General features: G+C 39.4%; 2 protein-coding genes across 3 annotated transcripts in view; both read left to right on the top strand.

The window, feature by feature from the left end:
• cds2 (CDP-diacylglycerol synthase (phosphatidate cytidylyltransferase) 2) overlaps positions 1 to 9,971 on the top strand; it is a 49,922-nt gene extending 39,951 nt beyond the window's left edge. For both annotated transcript variants that reach the window (XM_036598360.1, XM_036598361.1), the window contains exons 6-13: positions 31 to 89; positions 568 to 650; positions 2,010 to 2,097; positions 2,445 to 2,513; positions 4,425 to 4,577; positions 5,629 to 5,748; positions 7,899 to 8,002; positions 9,683 to 9,971. In XM_036598360.1, the coding sequence (XP_036454253.1) occupies positions 31 to 89; positions 568 to 650; positions 2,010 to 2,097; positions 2,445 to 2,513; positions 4,425 to 4,577; positions 5,629 to 5,748; positions 7,899 to 8,002; positions 9,683 to 9,815 (809 nt within the window). In that variant the 3' untranslated portion in view covers positions 9,816 to 9,971. The remainder of the gene's footprint in view (positions 1 to 30; positions 90 to 567; positions 651 to 2,009; positions 2,098 to 2,444; positions 2,514 to 4,424; positions 4,578 to 5,628; positions 5,749 to 7,898; positions 8,003 to 9,682) is intronic.
• A 10,786-nt stretch (positions 9,972 to 20,757) lies between these two features.
• arhgap25 (Rho GTPase activating protein 25) overlaps positions 20,758 to 23,997 on the top strand; it is a 37,079-nt gene continuing 33,839 nt past the window's right edge. The window contains exons 1-2 of the mRNA XM_036598852.1: positions 20,758 to 20,803; positions 21,052 to 21,582. Of these exons, the coding sequence (XP_036454745.1) occupies positions 21,519 to 21,582 (64 nt within the window). The 5' untranslated portion in view covers positions 20,758 to 20,803; positions 21,052 to 21,518. The remainder of the gene's footprint in view (positions 20,804 to 21,051; positions 21,583 to 23,997) is intronic.

The raw sequence follows: 23,997 nt of genomic DNA, 5'->3' as shown, positions 1-23,997 counted from the left end.
GGTGTCTGTGTGGGTGTTGTGTGTTTGCAGGGTTCTGCATGTTTGTACTGAGCCTGGTGAAGAAGCACTATCGGCTGCAGTTCTACATGGTGAGTGAAGCTGTAGAGTCGCCAAGATTGGCTGAGCCACATTCAAAACAAGTGTAAAATACTTTTTGCATGTGGCAAGTTATTTAAAAACGAAAATACTGTGTTGAGCAATCAAACAGTCACTGTTATCAGCAATATTTAAGGCATTATTAATAATCTTTGACATTATGTTGCTTGGCAGCCACAGCCTACAACTTAGGAGCTGTATTGCTTGGCAAACAAACTATTTATTGCAATTATTATAAATGAATTATTACATTATTTATTGAATATTGGTGTGTTTTCTTCTATTGTATTTTGTCATTGTTTTCCAAAAGAAATAAGCCACTCTACGTTGTACGTTACAGTGATTTTACCATAAAAGTGGTCTTGTTAGGCACAACAGGAAGCAGCTTAATGCTTTAGTTTAGTAGAAACCCTGATTAAATGTATTCTGTGTGTTTCAATTCACTCTTGTCTTATTTCTGGTCTTCTGCAGTTCGGCTGGACCCATGTGACCCTGCTGATTGTGGTTACTCAGTCACACCTCATCATCCATAACCTGTTTGAAGGAATGATCTGGTCAGTACCGACTCTAAATCTCACGTTTTTCAGATCTCAAATCTCACATATGCAATGCTAAATCCCACATTCTTTGAAAGAATTTCACAAGAAAGTGTTTTCTCAAGAAAGTCTTGTTTACAGTCATCTGTAAAAGTTTGAACAGCCCTGGTTAAAATACATGTTAAATTGGATTTCAGAGCAACTTAATGTCCATTCACAAACTGTGCCCTTCTAGTTATGAATATGACAGTTTATTCAATACCATTTCAATCCCCGAATAGTCAAGCATGTACTGATAAAGTGCTAACCTGGGTTACACCAGATGACACCCTTGGCTCAGCTGGTGGGTCAGTGCAAATTCTAATGCGAAATTTAGCAGAAAAATCTGAATTCTCAGCAGTAAACACACAAAGCACTAGTGGGAAAAATCAAATTCTCCTGCTTAATTGTTCTAATAATAATATTTCATCAGATATATATTGTTACTTGAGTGGTTTGGGTTGTCTGGTTAAGCCGGGGTTACACGATATGACTTACCCTAATTTTAGCCCCAGTTCTCAGTCTGGCTGAGTCTAGGCTGGCCGGCCGATTTTTGGGTCAGTCGGAATCGACAGTTGGAGAGAGAGTCGAGTCGTGTGTGAGGGGCGCAGACTCCCAATCGCATTTCAGACCAGTCGGAGTTTATCAAACATCCAATTTCTCGACCCGACTCTGAGTGTAATCTATTGTAAAGTGGTCAACGACTCAATCTGAGCGACTCCTGCAGCAGCCAATGAAAACTGAGACTGCGAAAGAAGAAAATACAGCAAGTAAACAAAGAAAAATTACGAAAAGTCTCTCACGTGTGGAGCGAATCTTTTAAATGAACTGAGTTTAAGGTACGAGCAAAATCGAGTTTATGTACATTTTTACAACTCTAAAAAATACCATACTAATCACATTTTTAAAACCATGATCCTCACTTAAACATGTTTACCTGCTTCTTCTTTGCTGTGTCAGTGCAAACAGCAGAGAAAACAGCAGCAGCAGCTCCACCTTTGTTTATTTGAGTCTCTTAGTAATGGGACATTGTGAGAGATTGCAGACTGCGAGTGTTCAGTGAGTTCCATTTGGTTCACCAACAGCTGATAAGTTGAGTAGTGTGCTAATCGTTTAGTGTGTGATCCTCAATATTTCAGTTGCCCAAAAAAATCTGCAAAAAGCCAGTCCGATAGTGTGAGATGCCCAGTTTTTTATACTCTGTTAGACTTTAAAAGTCATGTAGTGAACCCAAAGTTTTAGGTCTGTTTTCTTTAGTTGCCCTGAAACCTGGTTTTGACTATGAACTGGTTTAAACATGAACCGGGCTGAAAATTAATCAGGTCTGTTTGCATGCAGGTTTATTGTTCCGATCTCCTGTGTGATCTGTAATGACATCATGGCGTACATGTTTGGATTCTTCTTTGGACGTACTCCGCTCATCAAGGTGAGCGTCCAGCTCCTGTATGACGTTTCTTTTTGTGGAATGAACAATAAGAATTTATTTAGCCAGTGTTAGTTACAAAGTTGCTCGAAGTGTTATAATCCATTATTAATAACTCTAAATGTCACATAATTTCGGATCTCAAATCTCACATATGCACTGTTTAATCTCACTTTCTTTGCAAGAATTTCGAAAATATCAAATGATTAGTTTGTGCCCTGTTGGTTCTTATAATTTCCAGTATCCTTGTAGGTGATCTCTCATGTACAGCACCTCTTCTCGCACATTTTAGGAGTGTTAATAACCTTCTAGGTTTATGTATAAATATCTCTTCTGTCTTGCGTGCACAGTTGTCCCCCAAGAAGACGTGGGAAGGTTTTATTGGTGGATTTTTCTCCACGGTAGTCTTTGGAATCCTGGTAAGAAAAGCTGGACCTTGTTTATTAACAATACACATATTTTCAGGTTTGATTTTCAAGAGGTCAAGCTCTCATTCCATACTATACAGGTTGTTTTGGCTCAGGTTGATTTACTGCCCTGTTGTGGCTCCACAGCAGAATTAGATTTGTAGGTAAAAATAAAATAATCCTCCTTTGCAGTAAAATAAAGCTCTGCTAATCGTTCAACACAGTTTTAACAGTAAATGGACTTATATGCTGGAATTGATATAGAACTGCTTATTAATTCTTTAACCCTGAAGGTTGGCACGCAGACTGCTGGTCACCATAGCAACACAGACGGCAATCTCACCTAGCTTGTAGTTATGAAACGGCATAGAGAGAGATTTAAGACGAAAATCGATAATTTGGAGAATGGCGAATGGACTTAAGTGCATTTATAAGCACTGAGCTGGTTTCCTGATACGTTTAATCTGCAATGAGAAACTGACAAACACAAAGTCGTGAAGCTGAAGTCAGCTTCTGATCGCCAGCTTCTTGTTGGAAAGTTGGAAACTTTGAGCAAGAATCTGGCGAACAAGAAGCTGACTTCAGCCTCGTAAAAAAATCAGATGTTGAGAGACATTTTACAAGAAACTATTCTACTTTTGCGGAAAAGTTTCCTGCCGGAGATGCGAGAAAAGATGTTGTGGCTCCCAGAGTGGTTTGATTTTTTGTTGAAAGGACAAAATGGCTCTTCTTAACATTTGAGTTGCCAACCCCTGGTCTAGAATGGACAAGACACTCAGATAACAGGCCCAGTATGAGTGTGGATCCTCCCTGCCAACTTTACTTTGAGAAGATGCTGCCAGATGCCTGGTTTTGATAATTGACAGTTTGTACCTTAGCTAATGTTACTGGGCTGTCAACATTGTATTTCACTAAATACCCTTTAGCTTGCAAAACCGTGAGTTTGTGAATAGTTAGCTGATAGCAAATGTGATAAATTCACTAAATTATGTTTTGTTTCATTAACACTAAATGAGGAGACTGTAAAATGAGCTTGTGTTTGATGTTTTTGTGCTATAGCTGCACTCTGATGTGCAGTAATCTTGAGTTGCTTGCAGTCTTTCTGTGGTTTCTTCAGAGCTGGTTTATGAAGAGTCTGGCCACTTCTTATTTCCCCCGTTATATAAAAAAATATGACTGCAAAACAACAGAGGGCGCCCACGAGCAAGTCCTCAATGAATAGGGGTGAATGGAGCTGAACGGCTAAAAACAAAAACTTAGAATAGTTTCTAATCACTCGCCCAGAACTTTCCTCTAATTTTAGAAAGTAGAAGGATGGATTTCACAAAAAAAGCAAAGAAAGTTTACCTGTAGTTTCCTTTTTTCTACAGCAAACGGGTTTTGGGCAGCAGGACGCTGGCATTACTGCTACTGAGTGCTGATTGGTTGGCGAGCGGAGCATCTTATTGGCTGTTTGTGCCACTGACTTCATGAACGTACATGAGGCGCCGTTTTAAGCCCGTATAACTCGAGTTTAAAAGCTCGTAAAAATATAACAGCAGTGTTCAAATGTTTTATGCTGTTCTGTTCAGGAAATGAATGTAATCTTTTACATTAAAAATGTTTCAGCATTTATAAACTATGATTTTGCTCAAATGCTCCATATCAACCCATTCATTTTAGACTCACTCGGGAGCGCCCTCTAGTGTTTAAGAACCCCAGAGGACATTACAGATTGGAAATTCTCCTCTGTTCTCTGGTTTTTGGTTCCTTCTTTGGACTAAACAGAAAAGAAACTCTGATCAAAATGTGAGACACAGGCTCCGCATTGCCCTCTAGTGGAGTTCAGAGTTCTAGTTTTATCTTTCTTGACCATTCGAATAGTCAAAATATCTGACTTATCCATACTCTCTCTCTCTCTCTCTCTCCCTCTCTCTCTCTCAGTTCTCCTATGTGATGGCAGGCTATCGTTACTTTGTGTGTCCAGTGGAGTTCAGTAACGACTCCAACAGTTTCACAGTGGACTGTGAACCATCAGAGCTCTTCCAGCTGCAGGACTACACACTGCCCTCCGTCCTCGAGTCCATCACCGGCTGGGTAACACACACACACACACACACACACGCGCGCGCAGACACAAACAAGTCCACACTGTCGAAACAAAGCCTTGTATCTCCAAAATGGTAACTTTACAGGCGAAAGAAAAACATTCTCAACTTTCAGTGGAAGTGGAGAGATTATTTATTCCAAATAATTTTGGTGCATTTTGATTGGTCAGTTCTTCATGAAATTTTGAGTCAGTGTAAAGAGCAGCTGGGCATTTCAATTTGTCAAAAACTGAAAACCGAAATATGAGATATTGTCCCGTCAGTGACGATACGTTCTTTCTGTTCTTGCGCATATTTTAACGGTTAACAGTCTAAACAGCAGCTCCCTTCAAAATTCCCCTGTCTCTGTCTGCCTCGCTGCCTGTCTCCCTGCCTGTCTCTCTTTCTGTCTTTTTTCTTTTTTCTTTTTTCTTTCCTTTGTTCCTCTGTTCTATTTGTTTCATTCTTTTCCTCTCTTTTGTTTTTCTTTCTGTCTCATTTCTTTTTTGTTTATACTTTGTTCAGATTTTGTTATTCTCCCGTCTTTTATCTTTCTTATCTTTTTTCTTTCATCACATCTTTATTTCTGTTTGTCTTTTTTCTGTCTTCGTTCTTTCTTTCTTTAGATTTTTTTTCTTTCTTTGATCATATCTGTCTTTCTGTTTGTCATTTTCTTTCTTTCTTTTTTTATTTCCTTCTTTCTTTCCCTTTCTTTCCTTAGATTTTTTTTTGTTCTTCCGTCTTTTTTCTTTTTGTCTTTCTTACCATCTTTTTTCTTTCTTTCTTTTATCATTTCTTTATTTCGGTGGTCTTTTTCTGTCTATCTTTCTTTCTTTCTTTCTTTCTTTCTTTCTTTCATTCTTTTCTACACTCTGCCTTTTTGCACATACTTCCTAAAAGTTTAAATAAACTCTCCACCTCCTCCAGAAACCCTCAAATTACAAAATACTCACGAAGCAGTTCTGCGGATAGTAATCCACATGCTGAAGTGATGTCAGTGCGCGTGGAAGAATGTAAATGTAGGAAGAAATGAATCATTCTTTCTCTTCCCTCTGTTTCAGACCACAGTGAAGCTGTACCCGTTCCAGATACACAGCATCGCTTTGTCCGCCTTCGCCTCCATCGTGGGGCCGTTTGGAGGCTTCTTTGCCAGCGGATTCAAGAGGGCCTTCAAGATCAAGGTTCTATATCAAGTGGTTTACATGGCATTTTTCCATGTCACCTTCCTCTAAACCTCAGGCTAAACAGCAGCCACATCTGCAGCTCTTTTCAGCCCATTAGAGCTCATCAGCACATGCTGATGTGGAAATACTATATTTGAACTCGTTTACTGGAAAAGTATAAAAGAGAAACGTGATTTATGTCTTTTACCCAGCTCTCTGAATGTATCCCAAAATAGATCCATGCTCATTTATTAGCACAGGATGGAAACTTTCCGCATAATTCATTCATTAAGATGTAAACAGAGTCAATCAGAGTGGTTTGATGTGAAATGGTTCATTGTAGAGAAACTCACCGACTCAGATTTCTTTACAGTGGTGGTGATAGAAACCAGGTTTCACCATGACTACAACATAAATATATAATATGTTTCAGGCCAAAATCTTCTCACAAATACCATAAACAATGTTTCGGGCATCAGACAGCTATGGGTAGCTATGGCTTTGTTCACACAGCAGGTAAAAGTGGCCCAAATCTGATCTTTTTCTTCATATGTGGCACAGATGTGTGTCTGTGTGTCAGTGTGGACAGATAAACACACCTGAATCTGACATTTTCAACTTTGATTTGAGACGCTTTTATTTGTGGTGCTGAAATCTGATCCTTATCCGATCTGCGGTAATGCGACTCTGAATCTGAGTCTGAACAGCCAGATCAGAATTCATGTGACTTGTACGTCAATCCAACCCCACATTCGTCATAATTTCACGCTGCTGAGACTCATAAACATTTGGGCTGATGTTTCTGTACAAAAATTAGAGGAGACTTATCCAAACCGCTCTGTGTTCGAAGAGATTTCAGAAGAGAACGAGGCTGCAGTTAAAAGTCTGAAAGCAAAGTTTAAAGAATCTGAGGACACAAACCGAAGAAGTGACCGCGCCCTTTTTACGATGAGCTTGAACACATTCTGGGTGATGAGCCCAGCTGTCAGTCAGTGAAGTTTCATGATGGCTCCTGTGATGCTGGTGAAGATGAAGCTGAACCTTCGGGAGCGCCTGGCGTTCCTTTGAATCATGATTGTTTACTTCTGGATTTCGCATGCGGGTCAATTTAGGAGCCGATCTGTTCAGACTGTCGCATACAGAACACATTTCAAAGATAATGTGAACAGTCAAGCAAAAAAATCAGTTTTGGTGAGGAAAGTCAGATTTGGACCACTTTTACCTGCTGTGTGAACGTAGCCTTAAACTCTCGTTACTATCACCACCTCTGTAAACTGGCTCGGTAATTTCTCTAGAACGGAGCGTTTCACATCCACTCTGACTGACTTTTTTTCTTATGAAAGTTTAGATCTTAACAGTTTATTTATAGGCATTCTGGAAAATCACTGGGGTTCCCCTTTAAAAATGGCTTGTAGAATCTACAGGTGTAAAAGCAGAGGGACTGACTATGATGATTTAGTTCTGGATATTAACATTTAACACTTTTATGGTACTAGCCTAATTTCTTCGGTGTCACATAGCATAGAAAAATTCAATTTCAGCCGAAACTGAATTTCACTGTCTAAGTAAGTCATTCTCATCAGCATCAGTGAGCCAATAAACAAGCTTGTTACATTATCTGGACTGGTTATTAGAAGTCTAAATTACATTTCATATACTTGTAATTAACTTCAGCTGTACTTTTATTCCTATGTGGTGCTCCTTTGGACCTTTTCAGTCTTTTAAGTGTTGTGTTCTAGGTATGATGCTTTGACTGGAACTTTTGGAACAGATTTTTTGTAGCTAATCTTGGTGTGCAAAAACACCAACAAGCCAAGAAAAAGTGAAGCTCAAGATTTGTATAAAAAAGTGCAAAAATCATAGATAGAGATACAATATACGTTTTATATGGTATGTTTATTCATTTAACTCATTTATTTTGTTTTTCAAAAAATACTGTTAAAAATGATCATTCAGGAGTTGTTTTCAAAGTAAAGGTCTCAGTATTGTTATTGATAAATATGTATTATATTTATCTATTATATCTATTATATATTTATTATATAAATATATATAATATATATTTTGAACTATAACTTGTCCTAAGGCTAATTATGCATCAGTGATATAATATGATATAGTAGTAATGGAGGTGATATTGCTGACTAACTCTGCTCTCCCTGCTGCAGGACTTTGCTAACACCATTCCTGGTCATGGAGGAATTATGGACCGGTTTGACTGCCAGTATCTCATGGCCACTTTTGTCAATGTTTACATTGCCAGCTTCATCAGGTGAGGCTTTTTGGCTTATCTTTTTAGTCCACGTGGTTTATATCCAGTGTGTATTAGTTGGTTTTCCAGAGAGAATAATCATATCTGTGGGTGGGTTTTCCAGAGAAAGTAATTACTGTATATGGGCGGGTTTTCCAGAGAAAATGATCGCTGTCTGTGGGTGGGCATTGCATACACAGATAAAGGCTGCTACAGTAATGACTACTGTTAACTGCCAGTGTGGATTCTACAATGAAAATTCTTTATAATTTAGTTTTAGACTTAAAACAATGATATTAAAAAAAATTATGCATAATTTCTGTCATTGTTTTATCTCTATTGTAGTGAATATTGCACTTAAGCGCAGTGTCAGGAAGCTGTACTTCACTAATGTAGTACTGTTTTAACACCCATGATTATTGTCCTATTTAGACCCTCTATCATTGCAGTTCTGTTTCTGGAACTTGAATGAACAGTTTCTGTCTTTAGATCTTGAACAAATGCAAGGAATAGTTTCTAAATCTTTAGGTACTGTGATCTAAATGCTGTAAGCCTGGGTGAAAGTGACCAGTTCAGTGTCTGTTCTGATTCGTAGCTGCTTATATCTTGACCCTGCAATACTTTTCTTCTGCATTAAAGGGCCCACGCCATGGAGAACTGAATTTTTCTTGTGTTAAACACCTAACGTCTCAGTTCATATGGTTCATACACCGATCAGGCATAACATTGCACTGCAGTAACACTGACGTGGTGGTGGTGTGTTACTGTGTGTTGTGCTGGTACGAGTGGATCAGACACAGCAGTGCTGCTGGAGTTTTTGAACACTTCACTCACTGTCCACTCTATTAGACACTCCTACCTTGTCAGTCCACCTTGTAGATGTAAAATCAGAGACGATAGCTCATCTGCTGCTGCACAGTTTGTGTTGGTCATCCTCTAGTCCTTCATCAGTGGTCACAGGACGCTGCCCACAGGACGCTGTTGGCTGGATATTTTTGGTCGGTGGACTATTCTCAGTCCAGCAGTGACACTGAGGTGTTTAAAAACTCCAGCAGCACTGCTGTGTCTGATCCACTCAGACCAGCACAACACACACTAACCTAGACTGCAGGTCACATAGCAATGAGGTTTTGCCGAGCTAGTAGTGAACGAAACAGTCGAACGTTGAGAGACATTTAACTGATCTACTTCTGAGGAAAGGTTTTCTGGCGGAGATGGGAGGAAAGCGGCTGTAGGCGAAGCTTAAAGCAGAGCGAAGTAAATCTGTTTATATTGTTTAGCTATAGTAGGACATTAACACATACTGGCACATACTGGACATTAAATATTGTGGCTCCCGAGGTGATTTGATTTATGTTAAAGGACAAAATGGCTTTTCTTAACATTTGTGTTGTGACTCCTGATCTAACCTGGCTTTAATGCAGAGGGAGCCGGTCAGATTTCTCGCTTATCCAGTAGTGTTTTTGTTATGTGCCGCCACAGACTGTCCGGGCGCTGCACTTCCGTACTTCCAGTTCCGCCTTTTGCGTTCCGTCAACATTATGTTACAAATTAAATATTTAGAAAATCGATTTTTGACGTTGAATGAATCGATTCAGAATCGTCCACATCCGCATCACGATGCGTCTAAGAATCGATTTTTTCCTGCACCCCTAGTCCCGAATAATATCATGTTTTCTCTTTGTTCCTCTCCCTCTGCAGGGGACCGAACCCTACTAAAGTGATCCAGCAGTTGCTCGCCCTGCGGCCGGACCAGCAGCTCCACATCTACAACTCCCTGAAGGCCCATCTCACTGAGAGAGGCCTGCTCGCAGCGCTGGAGGAGGCAGCTTAGACTCCTGGACCAGGAGAGGGAGAGAGAGCACCCTGGGTGATGTGAGAGAGAGGGAGAGAGAGAGAGAGAGGGGATCATGGGGCATCATGAAGCAGGTGCTTTGTGGAGGTGGGAGTAGTGCTTGAATGAGAAAGATCAGGAAAAAGGAAAAAAAAAGAAAAGAAAAACTAAACTAAAGCCTTGGGTCATTCCATTTTCTGTATGAGTGCTAAGAGAGAGCGAAACTGTGTGACAGTGCGAGTGCGTTACATGTATATATGTGTTAGGATTTGGTCAGTGTTTTGTTTTTTTTTTGCTAATATACTGTATGTTCTTTTCTTTTATGCCAGATAAGAATATTCTATACAGAGTGAAGACACATCACATGTTTTGCAATTCTTTAATCGTGAGTCCACCTGAACATTTCCACGTGTATAAAGTATATTCTATACCTGTAATGTGTCTGAGTATTTTAAAGTAAATATATAGATATATATATATATTGTAATTAGGGTACAAATATTGTATTTTATTTTGTTTTTAATGCACTGCTTATCACACTGTTGTTTCAACCTCATGCTTGGTTTTACGTTGGTGTTAATAACAGATGTTCGTCGGTTCCGTTTTGGTTTTGTTTACGGTGAACCCGCTGAAACTGGTTTTCTCCTGGTGTTCCATTTATGGTGGAGCTTAAACAGTAAAACAACCAAAAACGTTTAAATCGCTAATTCTGTTTTTTGTTACTCTGGGTTACAATATAAGGATTTAACGTTTAAAGGCTCTCGGTCGGCTAAATATAAAGCTAATTCAACTCTCAAGACTGCATTTTGGATTAGCTACACCTTGTGGTGCTCCTTATTTAGTTCGTTGAATCTGAATGCCCAAACATCACTGCCAGTTTGCCATGTATGATGGCGTTTTAGGACCACTGATTAAAAAAAAATTAAATAATAGACTGAGAATAAAGTCGTAATATTTTGATAATGAAGTGATAAAGTTACAAGAATAAACTTGCGATATTTCGAGTATAAAGTGGGCTAATTGTAGGGGGGCTGCCATAATGCGTTGAGGCCTCGATTGCTGTACTGGTGAGGACGAAGACGCCGAGCGCAACGGAGTTCCACTCACTCTTTCGGGGTCGATCATTTTGATTATCATTGTCATCGTGTCCTGTCAAACTACATGGCCTCTTCGAATGGCACGGAGATGCAACCACCGATAGCCGTGTAGATGAACAGTTTCCTCCGAGTCCGTCTGGCTCTTTATTCTAGATAAACACAGTTTCCTGCTCAGCTGTTTCAGCTGGTTCTTATACTAATAACAGGCTGGTGCTGATGTGCAGGAGAGACAGGGAGACTGAGTCACCACCGACTCACCACCCCTCATTAACACGAGGAGGTGCTGCCTTCCCTTCGCAAAATCTTTGGCCACAATGTTGCGGCTTTTCCTGGCACCATTCCACTTTAATGACGTAATTCTACAACTTTATTACCAAAATATTATGACTTTATTCTCAAGATGTCATACTGTCTGACTTTTTATCTCAAAATATTATGACTTCATTCTTGAAATATTATGACTTTATTCTCAAAATGTCATGCCGTATGACTTTTAACTCAAAATATTATGACTTTATTCTCAAAATATTATGACTTTATTCGCAAAATGTCATGCCATATGACTTTTAACTCAAAATATTATGACTTTATTCTCAAAATATTATGACTTTATTCGCAAAATGTCATGCCGTATGACTTTTAACTCAAAATATTATGACTTTATTCTCAAAATATTATGACTTTGTTCTGAAAATGACGACTTTACGACTTTATTGTCAAAGTCTACAGTTTTTAATTATTTTTAATTGTGGCCCTAAAACACTGTGACGTCCTTATTGGTTTTGCATTGTTTTGCATGTATTATTACAGACACTGAACTGGTTACTGCCCCAGAAGGGAAAAGTCACACCTAATTGACCTGTTCATGCTCCACCCACCGATTTTCTTTCATGGCAGCTGTTGCCAGGTGGACAGAACATTAGCAAAAATCCCCTTCAACCTAGTTATTCACATCTGACCTCTAAAGTATTCAGAGGTAGGTAGATAGATATTGATAGTCGTGTGCAAAAGTTACAACACATTTCATTTTTTTTCCCAATATGATAAACTCAGCAAATATATAACAACTGTGCACTAAAATTTGCAGAAAAATGTGGTTGTTAAAGTCACCATGTTTTCACACTGAATGTTAGATATTATAATTACGGTCAGTTTCCTTTTTTTTATGTTCCTCGTCTTGACAGTTTTACTACTTACTACTATAGACTACCTGTTTCTGTTTGGTCTAGATGGAGACTGTTTTAGAGAACCGTTACACGACCGCTGAAAACGGGAAGAAGCCACAGTAAAAGCCAACAGTGCAATAACGAGTCATAGAAAGCTACAGTGTGTGGTATATACAGTGTTTGTGTCATACTACTGTAGTCCATGTCATCTGTGATTTGACGTCTCTTTTCATAAAGCCATCTTCATTCTTGTTTTTTTTTGTTTTTTTTTGCCAGTTTATTGTAATCTGTGCCCGTGTTGCCATGTGTTCTACCTTTTTCTATCTTAATTGTTTTTGTTTTATGTGCCAGTCTCGTCTGTTTCACGTTCGACTCCATTGTGTGTTACATATTTTGTATTTCTGTCTTTGCGGTTACAAAGAAGATGCAGAAGTTATTGGCATGTGCGCAGAATGTGATTGGCTCGTTCCAGTTATAGGACACGTTGCTAAACCTGCCTAGTGCTCAGCATTAAAACACATGCTGATTGTCTCGGTTGATAAATCTGCACTATATGTCCAAAAGTTTGCAGAGTTTTGTCTGAATTCAAGGGTATTAACAAGAAACTTGTCCCCTCTTTGCTGCAGTAACAGCCTCTACTCTTCTGGGAAGGCTTCACAGTGGATGTTGGAACATTGCTGTGAGGATTTGATTGAGCATTAGTGAGGTTGGGTGATTGTTGGATGGTCAGTTCTGGATCTCCAACTCATCCCAAAGGTAATGGATGGAGCTCCATCAGTCCAGAGAACGAAGAAAGAATCCAAGTCCACTGCTCCACAGCCCAAGCTAGGGGGCTTTATACTTTCTAGTAGACCCTTGGCTGCCTGGGCCAGCAAGGGGTGCACCTTAAAGTAGCTGAGTTCACTAATTAGAAGGAGTGTTTGGATACTTTTGGACATATAATGTATGCCAAAGCATGGTGGACCATCTAACAAATTTTCACCTTATAGCTTTAATAAACAAGTGAGCCTGTATTCACAAAGCATATTAATGTAGGAGTGCTGGTTTATATAAACCCATTAAAGACTACAGTACTGTGCTGATGTAAGAGACCTTCCTTCATTTATTTAATGCTCAGTCAAAGCAGCCATGAAGTGCAAGCTATTCATGTTATTTTTGTTTATTATACCTTTATTATACCTTTATTACAGTGTCCATTCCTTTCAGGAGACTCACTTTCAGTTCCTCAAAGAATCTGCAGACACACCTCCAAAGTTCAGTCTTAGAAGCTGGTTGATCATTTTCTGAAGTAATCAAACACATTCAGTGGTGTTGAGGTCTGGACTCTGGGGTGGTCAGTCCATCGTTCAGCTTCTTTGTTTGATGTGTCCGTCTCCTTTTCTCAGTGAGGTTCTTCTTGATCAGCTACACATCCTTTCAGACCCACAGCGCTGAGTCGTCTTCTCACAGTGGAAGGATGGACAGAAACACCTGTGGATGTTTTCAGATCTGAAGCAGCTTGATTTTCTCCTCTCTCTCAGAGATGAAAGAGATGAAAGTGCTGTTTATCTGATGGGGGCAGTTTTGTTGTCTACCAGGTCTTCCAGGTGGTTGTTAGGAGCCACATTTTCTCTGTAGCGTTTAATCATTTTTTTTTAACTTGTACCTATTGGTTGCTTGAACGGAAGGGTGGTCTCTGACTTCTGCGCAGTACAAAGCACTTTGCTTCACTGAAACACTTTGTGAATATGGGCTCTGATGGAGCAGCTCAGATATAGTCATAAGAATGTTTTGTCATGCCACTGTTGTTATGAGTCTAAGGGATTATTACTGAATGCTTATCCGTTACCTGGAAACAGGTTAGGCCACTGCCAAACTGCAAACTGTACACACAGTCCACTGCCAACCACCAAATAAAAACTCCAGTGATTGGTGTAAAACAAGAACTCTTGAACGCTGGCTTGTTTCTTCAGGAGTGGTGTGGATGATAAAGAAGGAGAAGTATAAAACAGTCTGAATGTGTTTACTCTGCTCAGTCAGTCCAGCTCAGCTCAGTCACGGCTGTACAGTAACTGGTCAGATGAATCACGTGAGTTAGACTAAGGAAATCTCGAAAATGGGCTCACCAGGACAGATTGGGAACCACTTGAGCCGCTAATGTGTGCAATAATGTGAAAGATTGATCCCAGTTTACAGGAAAAATGTTTTGTAATTTTTTTTTTTCATATATATATAATTTATTTATTTATTTTAGAAGTAGCAATACCCTCAGCTCAAAACCTTTGGTCCTTAAAATAATAAATATATTCTATTATTTATATTATTTTTAGATGTTGGAAGCATTTTCAACAACTTTATGCAGGACGATTGTGGAGATATACAATAAAATAGTCTAAATGAAAAAAAACAGCGCATTTACAAATACAGACCAGTTTTTGTGGTCACGTCTGATTCCTCTACAACCAGATTGACCAAACCTTTTTGAAAACCCTTTTCTTTTTAACCCAAAGTTCACACTGTGTGGGCTAAATGACCACATGAATCACACAAGCACATTTCCAGTACTTTCTTTTGGCCAAAATCACTATTTAGTGATTCTTCAGTGGTCAGGACCCCCATGGACCCTCACAGAGTAGGTACTATTTGGGTGGTGGATTATTCTCAGCACTGCAGTGAGACTGACGTGGTGGTGGTGTGTTAGTGTGTGTTGTGCTGGTCTGAGTGGATCAGACACAGCAGTGCTGCTGGAGTTTTTAAACACCTCAGTGTCACTGCTGGACTGAGAATAAACCAAAAATATCCAGCCAACAGCGTCCTGTGGGCAGCGTCCTGTGACCACTGATGAAGGACTAGAGGATGACCAACACAAACTGCAGCAGCAGATGAGCTATCGTCTCTGACTTTACATCTACAAGGTAGGAGTGTCTAATAGAGTGGACAGTGAGTGGACACAGTGTTTAAAAACTCCAGCAGCACTGCTGTGTCTGATCCACTCAGACCAGCGCAACACACACTAACACACCACCACCACGTCAGTGTTACTGCAGTGCTGAGAATGATCCACCACCCAAATAGTACCTGCTCTGTGAGGGTCCATGGGGGTCCTGACCACTGAAGAACAGGGTAAAAGGGGGCTAACAAAGTATGCAGAGAAACAGATGGACTACAGTCTGTAACTGTAGAGCTACAAAGTGCACCTATATAGTAAGTGGAGCTGATAAAATGGACAATGAGTGTAGAAACAAGGAGGTGGTCAGAATGTTATGCCATTGTTTTCCGCAACACATTAAATTCAGCAATGAAACTGTAACTGCGTTAAAATGTGCAGAAGTGTGTTCTCTGTAGAGGATGTGTTCACTTCCTGTATATCACACGTCAGCCTGGCAAAGTGACATTTGTGCTTCTCAGTGTATTGTCGCTCATTATATTGACAAAAGTCTCAACCAGTTGTGCTTTTTCCTTTTTTCCATTTATTTATTTATTTATTGCAAATGTTTTTTTCTACATGTGCCAACTTAAAGTCTTACCTTCTGCTTTGAGGTTCCCTGGGAACTGTCCAAGGAAAAGGCTGTCTGTGGAAACAGATTGGATTGTCATAGAGATGTGCGAGCTAACGTTAATCTGAAAGTAGTGTTATGTGTGGATTGTCTGTGCCGTATAGAAACCTTTTAACCCCACCTCTTTCTAATTGTTTCATTCATCTGAAAATGATCTGTGAACATTTCAAGGTGAACGGAACAAAGGAATGATCCAAAACTGCTTGGAACAACCCATTCAGAACCATCCAGTGTGTGTGTTCAGTTTTAAATATTCGCTTTCGTGTTTGTTTCTGTGGTCAGAACAAGCCAGTTCGAGGTCACTGTGCTTTCCTTTCTGTTGACGGTGTCACATAGACAAAGTGAACCGAAACCATTTAGTTACTGCAGTCCAATCCCACAGAACCAACACACCATGTTTTACGTTCATTCTCTCATCTCGTGTGCTTTTATTTCCTTTTTCACCTCTTTTACATTTATAACCACACATTGAAGTTGTGGTGTAGAGCTGTGCACACTGGTGCAGGACCTTTTTAATAGGACTAAGATGTTATTTAAGCTTAAATGTGTTTTTTTTGTTTTTTTTGGTTTGTCTGTTCTGATTTTATAACGAAACTTTAAGATCTAATTGTAATTTTGTGTGTGTATATATATATATATATATATATATATATATATATGTATATCGCTGCTGTCGAAACAAAACCTCATATCTCCAAAATGGTAACTTTGCAGGAGAAGGAAAAAACATACTTTACTTTTAATGTAAGTCAATGGAACCAGACGTCTTTCCAAGTAATTTTGAGCCGTTTCTCTTGGTCCATTCTTCATGAAATTCATACACAATGTAAAGGCCAACAGGCATTTTCAAAATATGTCAAAAACTGAAAAACGAGGTTTTATTTCCGACAGCAGCGATATACATATTTATGTATGGGTTAATATGAATGATTATATTGCTGTTGGTTTTTTTATAGCTTAAGCTGTTTTCTGTCTCTTTATGCTTTCTTTGTGTCGATGTGTACAAGTAAGCCTAGCATGGAGTCCCCTTGAGGAGAACAGTGCTCTATTTGAATGGCCACAAAAATACACTGTATGTCCAGAAGTCTGTAGACACCAGTGTTTCTTCTGCAATGAAGGATATTAATAGTGAGTTTGCCCCCCCTTTGCTGCAATAACAACGTCTGCTCTTCTGGAAAGGCTTTACACCGGATGTTGAACATTGCTGTGAGGATTTGATTGAGCATTATTGAGGTCAGGTACTGATGTTGAATGGTCAGTTCTGGATCTCCAGCTCATCCCAAAGGTATTGAATGGAGCTCCATCACTGCAGAGAACACAGTTGCACTGCTCCACAGCCCAATGCTGAGGGGGCTTTATACCCCTCTAGCCCCCACTTGCTATTGAGCACTGTGACCTTGGCTGCTCCAGGGCATCCCATTCTGTCAGTCAGTGCATTAACTTAGTTAAATTCGCTGATTATAAGTGGTGTCTGGATGCTTTTGGGACATTACTGTCTTTTGGATGTAATTTGTGACCATTCTATTCCTCTTGTCATTATAATGGAGCACCACTAGAGGGGGCTACAACACTGCTCTTGTACTCTAGAACTGACTTAGTGAACATTTTCCTTCTGACACTGAAGGGAAATTTGCAGCTGGTGCTTTCAAAAGCATCACTAAGGCCATGTGTCCAGAACATGAGCTGTAGAATGTGTCTATGCTAGCATTGTAGTCTGCGCTACAGCCCTGTTCAAAAGTTTGGAATCAATATAAACAACAATTCGAAACCAGTTTGGTTTCAGATGAAAGTGTCAGCTGAATTCAGTATTTGAGTTCTGTGCAGTTTCACTGCTTGCAAATCATTAGGATGCTTTAAAAGAGTAATAGGTCCTCAAGAAGACGTGTCCAGGATGAAGATCCTTAAATTAGTAAACACTAATAATTACAGTATGTATTAAAGCAGTAGAACACGAGAGGGAGTATTTTAATTGCATATGACATCACGGCTGTGATTTGGTCACAGGCACGAGCTGAAGGCTGGTACAGTAGATCGTCACAGCCGCAGTAAGACACGAAATCGAGTACTCTATTGCTTTTATACAACAATACTGCAAAATAAAGCAAAGAAGCCCCAGATATTATATCAAACATGCTTTAATATTGGCAAATCCTTCCACCACAAAAAGTAGTACGCTTTTATTCTTATGAATAGCGCCAGAAAATATTGCAATATCAGGTTCAGCTCAGCCTTTTCAGTATGAATGCAGTTTAGTTCCAGTCTGTAAAGCAGTTTCTGCCCATCTTGATTGTTGGCTTGTATGAAAGCCCATTCAGGCCTCCTCTGTTTGTGGCAGCAGTATGTCAAAATATTAACTTAGTATCTTGAAATAGTCGCTTGAAATATTGACTTTCTGTGTCAGCTTAATTACTGATGTCCTCCGAATATGACTTAGTTTGTCAAAATAATGACTTTGTATCTCATAATAATGACTTGTTAACCTCAAATGATGTTACTGAGATTTAGTCACTCATTATTTCGTCATAGTATCTCGAAATCTCAAAGAAGTATGGTTATTTTGAGACACTAAGTCAATTTTTTGATACACTGCTTCCACAAACGTGGAGCAAAAGTGATGTTTTCCTCCTTGAAGAATCCCAAACCAGGGAACCAGCCGTACGTCTGTGAGTGAGAAGTGAAGTGTATTTCCTTGCCCGCAGGTTCCGCATACCTAACCAGCCCATAAAACAATGGACTGACGCCAAGATTAGACCCAGCTTATACATGACAAATGACAGGTGTGACGGACGTGATCATATAAGGAAAACAAATATAGGCAGCCTAAATACAACTTCAGCACATTCACACACAATACTGCATATAATAATAATAACACAGCACTAAACACATTACACAACAATACACTCCTTCATCCTCCAGCTGGCAGGAATGGGCCTCCATAGACTGTATTCTGTTGTGTGTCTGGTTAATTGCAGTTTGTTTTTGGTTCATTCCAGCTGCCATCCGAAAACTTATTCAACCATAGGTTCTAAATTTGCTTTCCTGCGGTCACTCTCTTCTTCAGAATCTGACCAAACAGGCTGCAGGTCATATATAGGCTTATAGAAGTTAGCAAATGTGTTCATTTTCTGTTTTTGTTTGTGCTGAAGAAGAAAATTAGTAACGGTTCGCTGCAGCGAGTCATTACTTAGGAACCGGAGAACCGGAGAAGAAGTGTTGTATGATTCACAGTGTATAATAACTTAATATATATAAAAATATAGAATAAAACACCCAAAATACCTTGTAGTGTTTAGTCTATGTAATACACATTGTAGTATTGAGTTATTGTTGTATAGAAAGTAACCCGAATTATAACACGTGACTCCAAACTTTTGAATGGTAGTTTAATGACTTTCCTTTTCTTTAAAAAAGACGGTTCTTCGAGGGTTCTTTAGTTGAGACAGTGGTTCTATATAGAACCATGAACATTCAAAGAGCTGTTTGCATGCTTGCATGGTGAAACGGTTCTTCGGATTGATGGAGGATGTCTTGTCTATGGTTCTATCTAGCACCTTTTTGTAAACGGCTCTTCTGCTTGTTCTATATAGGAACCCTTTTCAGAAAGGTTCTAGATAGAACCATACCCAACACTCTCCTTTAATCTGAAGACCCTTTTTACCATGCAGAGAAGCCTTTAAGCGTGCAAATAGTTGTTTGAGTGTTCATGGTTCTGCATAGAATCATTGTCTTTACTAAAGAACCCTTGAAGAACCTTCTTTTTTTAAGAGTGGATTTGTTTACCTCTGTGAAAGACATTAATAACACAGTTGCCTCCTCCTGTTACGTTTAGCTGCAGCGTTAAGCGAGTCGTTACTTGGGAACCGGTGAACTAGGTGTTCTATAATTTACAGTGTTTAATTCTTCGAGGGTTCTTTAGTTAAGACAGTGGTTCTATATAGAACCATGAACATTCAAAGAACTATTTGCATGCTTAAATGGTTCTTTGCATGGTGAAACTGTTCTTCAGATTGATGAAGGATGTCTTGTCTATGGTTCTATCTAGCATCTTTTTGAAAAGGGTTCTTCTTTTGCTTTAAGCTTGACTTTGAAACAAGAGCAGAACCCTTTTTGGTGCTGTATAGGAACCCTTTTCAAAAAGGTTCTAGATAGAACCATATCCAACACTCTCCTTTAATCTGAAGACCCTTTTCACCATGCAGAGAACCCTTTAAGCGTGCAAGTAGTTCTTTGAGTGTTCATGGTTCTGCACAGAACCACCGTCTTTGCTAAAGAACCCTTGAAGAACCGTCTTTTTTTTTAAAAGTGTGGATTTGTTTACGTCTGTGAAAGACATCAATAGCACAATTGCATCCTCCTGTTGCGGTTAGCTGCAGCGTGAGTCGTTACTTGGGAACCGGTGAACTAGGTGTTCTATAATTTACAGTGTATAATAACTTATTAATATAGAATAAAGCACCTAAAATACCTTGTGGTGTTTAGTTTATGTAATAAACATTGTATGACTTATTATTGTATAGAAAGTAACACATTATAGAAAGCGATTCCAAACTTTTGAATGGTAGTCTATATTGAACCATGATCACTCAAAGGACCATTTGCATGCTTAAATGGTTCTTTGCATGGTGAAACGGTTCTTCAGATTGATGGAGGATATCTTGTCTATGGTTCCTATATAGCACATTTTGAAAAGGGTTCTTCTGCTGTTTTAAGCTTGACTATGTAACGATAGCAGAACCCATTTTGGTGCTATATAGAACCATATTCAACACTCTCCTTTAATCTGAGGAACCGTTTCACCATGCAGAGAACCCATTAAGCATGCAAATGGCTCTGAGTGTTCATGGTTCTGCACAGAAAGAACGCTTGAAGAACCGTCTCTTAAGAGTGTGGATTTGTTTACCTCTGTGAAAGACATTAATAGCACAGTTGCCTCCCTCTGTTTGAGATTATTGTTATTATTATTTCTATTATTATTATTATTATTGATAAAGCAGTTCTGTCTGTGCTTTTCCTGCTGCTGTGAGTTCAGTACCATGTCCGTTTGAATACAGCCAATAAAAAGCAAAGCTGAACTGGACACATTTGAATGTTTCTTCTTCCTATATTTTGAACTTCCTTTTTTTCTTATTCACTGTTTATATGCAGCGTCATTGACTGCCATTCATTTTGGTGCCGGATAAGCTCTTGTATGTATCTAGATTTGCATTTGGATGTGAAAGAGATCTCGTAAGCTTTGGAATTAAGCATATATGATGAGGGATAATGATGATCGATTAATTGCTGTAGCTTAAAATAATGATGATCGATTAATTGCTGTAGCTTAAAATACTAAAAGTTGTCATATTGTGGAAGTGGGTTACTTAAAATGAAACTGCGGTGTGTGTATCATTCTCTGCCTCTCTCTCTCTCTCTCTCTGTTTCTCTCCTTGTATAGAGAAGGCGCCTTGACTTTGCCGCAGACTTCCTCATTGCACATAAAGAAAGGCTTTTTGACCGAGGTGTGCTGCCTTAGACGACGCATTCGAGCTGGTCTGAAGAAGCCGTACCTGAGCTAGAGGCAGAGGAGCCCAAAGAATCAGGCTAGGTAGGCCAGGCCAGCAGAAAGGAGGCAGAGAGAGAGAGAGAGAGAGGAGGGCAGAAGCAAGAAAGAACTTGTTCGGAGAGGTAGGAGGGGGGAAAAAAAAAAGCAAGAACAAACGAGAGAGAGAGAAAAGATCCGTAAAGGAAGTGAGGAAGTGAGGTAGGCAGAATGAGAGAGAGGCTACGTTGAGGGGCTAACGAGAGGAAAATGTACTGTACACATGTGTGAGAGTGTGTTTGGGTGAGTGAGAGAGCATGTGTGTGTGTGAGTGTGTGTGTGTGCGTGGTTAGATACAGAGTGACCTTTTCCTCATTAGAAGAATGTCTCTGAAGCTGCCTCGCAACTGGGACTTCACCACTCTCCGCAGTGAGACTGCCAGGATAGGTGAGTCGGTATATGTGTGTGCAGGTGCTGAGCCATGCTGTGTGTGCTGTTGGCTTTTGGCCTCCTTGGTCTGGTGTGTGTGTGTGTGTGTGTGTGTATATGTGCATGTGCCGGCATCCGAGACCACCTTTCACTTTAAGTGAAGGGTCATGAGAAGGAAAGGGTGCAACCAACTACTAAGACTGAACTTCTGGAGGTGTGAAATTCTGACTCTCTGCCAACGTGAAGTACAAACTCTTCATCCACTCTTAAAATGATGGTTCTTTTGGGGTTCTTCAGTATTAAAATGTAGGGTATGTTTAGTATTTAAAAAAGGGCTCTTTGAGTGTTTGCAGTGCTGTTTAGAACCATTTTCTTTACTAAAGAACCCTTGAAGAACCATCTCTTTAAGTGTGTTGAATGAGGAGGAAGTCAAAATTCAAAATGGCTAAAAAAGGTTAAAGAGAAAATATGTTTCCTAACAACCCAGATGTGGTAAACACCAAAACTGCCCCCATCAGATAAACAGCGCTTAAAGCTTTCATCTCTGAGAGAGAGGAGAAAATCAAGCTGCTTCAGATCTGAAAACATCCACAGGTGTTTCTGTCCATCCTTCCACTGTGAGAAGACGACTCAGTGCTATGGGTCTGAAAGGCTGTGTAGCTGATCAAGAAGAACCTCACTGAGAAAAGGAGACGGACACGTCAAAGAAGCTGAACGATGGACTGACCACCCCAGAGTCCAGACCTCAACATTACTGAATGTGTTTGATTACTTCAGAAAATCAACTTCTAAGCCTGAACTTTGGAGGTGTGTCTGCAGATTCTTTGAGAAACTGAAAGTGAGTCTCCAGAAAAGAATGGAAGCTAATAAAGGTAAATTTAGTTGTTGATGCTTTAAAGTTAAGGGTGGTCTCTCTTGCATGGCGCTGTATGTATCGTGTCATGCTGCCTGACTAACAGCTGTGTGGAGTAAGGATGGTGCAGATGTGCTCTGGATTTGCTCTGTTTGTAGACACAGTAGACACAGCTCCTGTGGCTCTGCTGTCCAGCTGTGCCGCCCACTAATGCCTGTTAGTGGCATTAGGGATATTAAACTGCATTAAAACAGTGCTTCAACATCTTTCGGCCTAATCTCTATCTGCTTTATATGTAGCGTGTGGTTGGTTACCATTGACAGTAAATAGCGTTCATATCCCTGACAAAAGACTCATAACACATTTATAACAGAATGCTGAAGTAGCTTCTCATTGGCTTCTACTGTAAGTGCAGGGAAATCTATTATAATTCTTACATGCATTGAAATTATTATCTACATTATGTGCTGCAGACACAACAGAGAGAGTTCAGGTTAAAAAATACTGGAATGTTCCTTTAATACAGGCTTATTATTCAGTAACTACAGGGACTTCAATACAAACTAATGGGGCTTTTCTTTGATAATAGAAGTGTGTAATAAAATCTTGGGCCTCCTGGCAGCCCTATGGCTTGCTAAGGGGTTAATCCGTAGGTCATTATTCAACTGCATGTTTTAGAACGTTATAACTGATTATGATACTATTTCATGTAGTGCATTGTTTTTTGGGGGTCTAAAATTATTGGGCTAGTTTTAAATGTAAAAATACATTGTCTGCTCATAGTTTCTCCGCTTACATGTACAAGTTCAGCATGTTTTTTTTAATAAATAAGTCTAAATTATCCAAAATAATCACGTCAGATTGGACTGAGGTGAAATTTGAGATTTTACGATGCGTTAAATCGAGTCATAAGGATAATTGTAATTGAATTGCGTCAAGGTTTGCATCCCTGCAACTTTTGCAACATGCTAGTTATGCATACATTTGTACGCAGAAGTTCAAAGTACATGTTTTATTAATGTTCTAAGTGAAAATAAGTGACCACATCCTCTACAGAGAACAAACTTCAGCACATTTTAATGCACGATCATTGTTGATTTGTGGAGAAAAAAACCTGTGCAAAAGTTATGGCATATTTAAGATGTTAAACTCAGCAAATAAATAGAAACTGTGCACTAAAATGAGCAGAAAATGCCGTATTTAAGTAATGTAATTTGACAGCGGTGCTCAGACTTTTGCATATGACTGTAAGGGCTCATCAAAGTACACAGAAGCCTCCAAAGTTCAGTCCTAGAAGTTGGTTTACCACTTCTTGGAATGGTTTAGTATTTTGGTTTTTTTTTATTTTTTGATAACACTTTGTTTGATTTGCTTATCGGGTTAAACTTTGCATGCTAAATGGAAACAGGTTGCTTTATGAGTGGAGATATTAGCAGTTACTGTTCTGCGAAATAGGCCCTCTCTAACCCTCTGTGTGCCTGCGGCTGCATCTTATCACTCTGATCCTGTGTTCCGCTACTGTTTCGAAAGCAATTTTTTTTTCAGAATGTAGATGCACCAACCTTCAAACAGGCACCTGA

The sequence above is a fragment of the Colossoma macropomum genome, unplaced genomic scaffold, assembly GCF_904425465.1.
Source record: "Colossoma macropomum unplaced genomic scaffold, Colossoma_macropomum, whole genome shotgun sequence".
NCBI lineage: Eukaryota > Metazoa > Chordata > Actinopteri > Characiformes > Serrasalmidae > Colossoma > Colossoma macropomum.
This window is presented reverse-complemented; position numbering and strand designations above follow the sequence as displayed.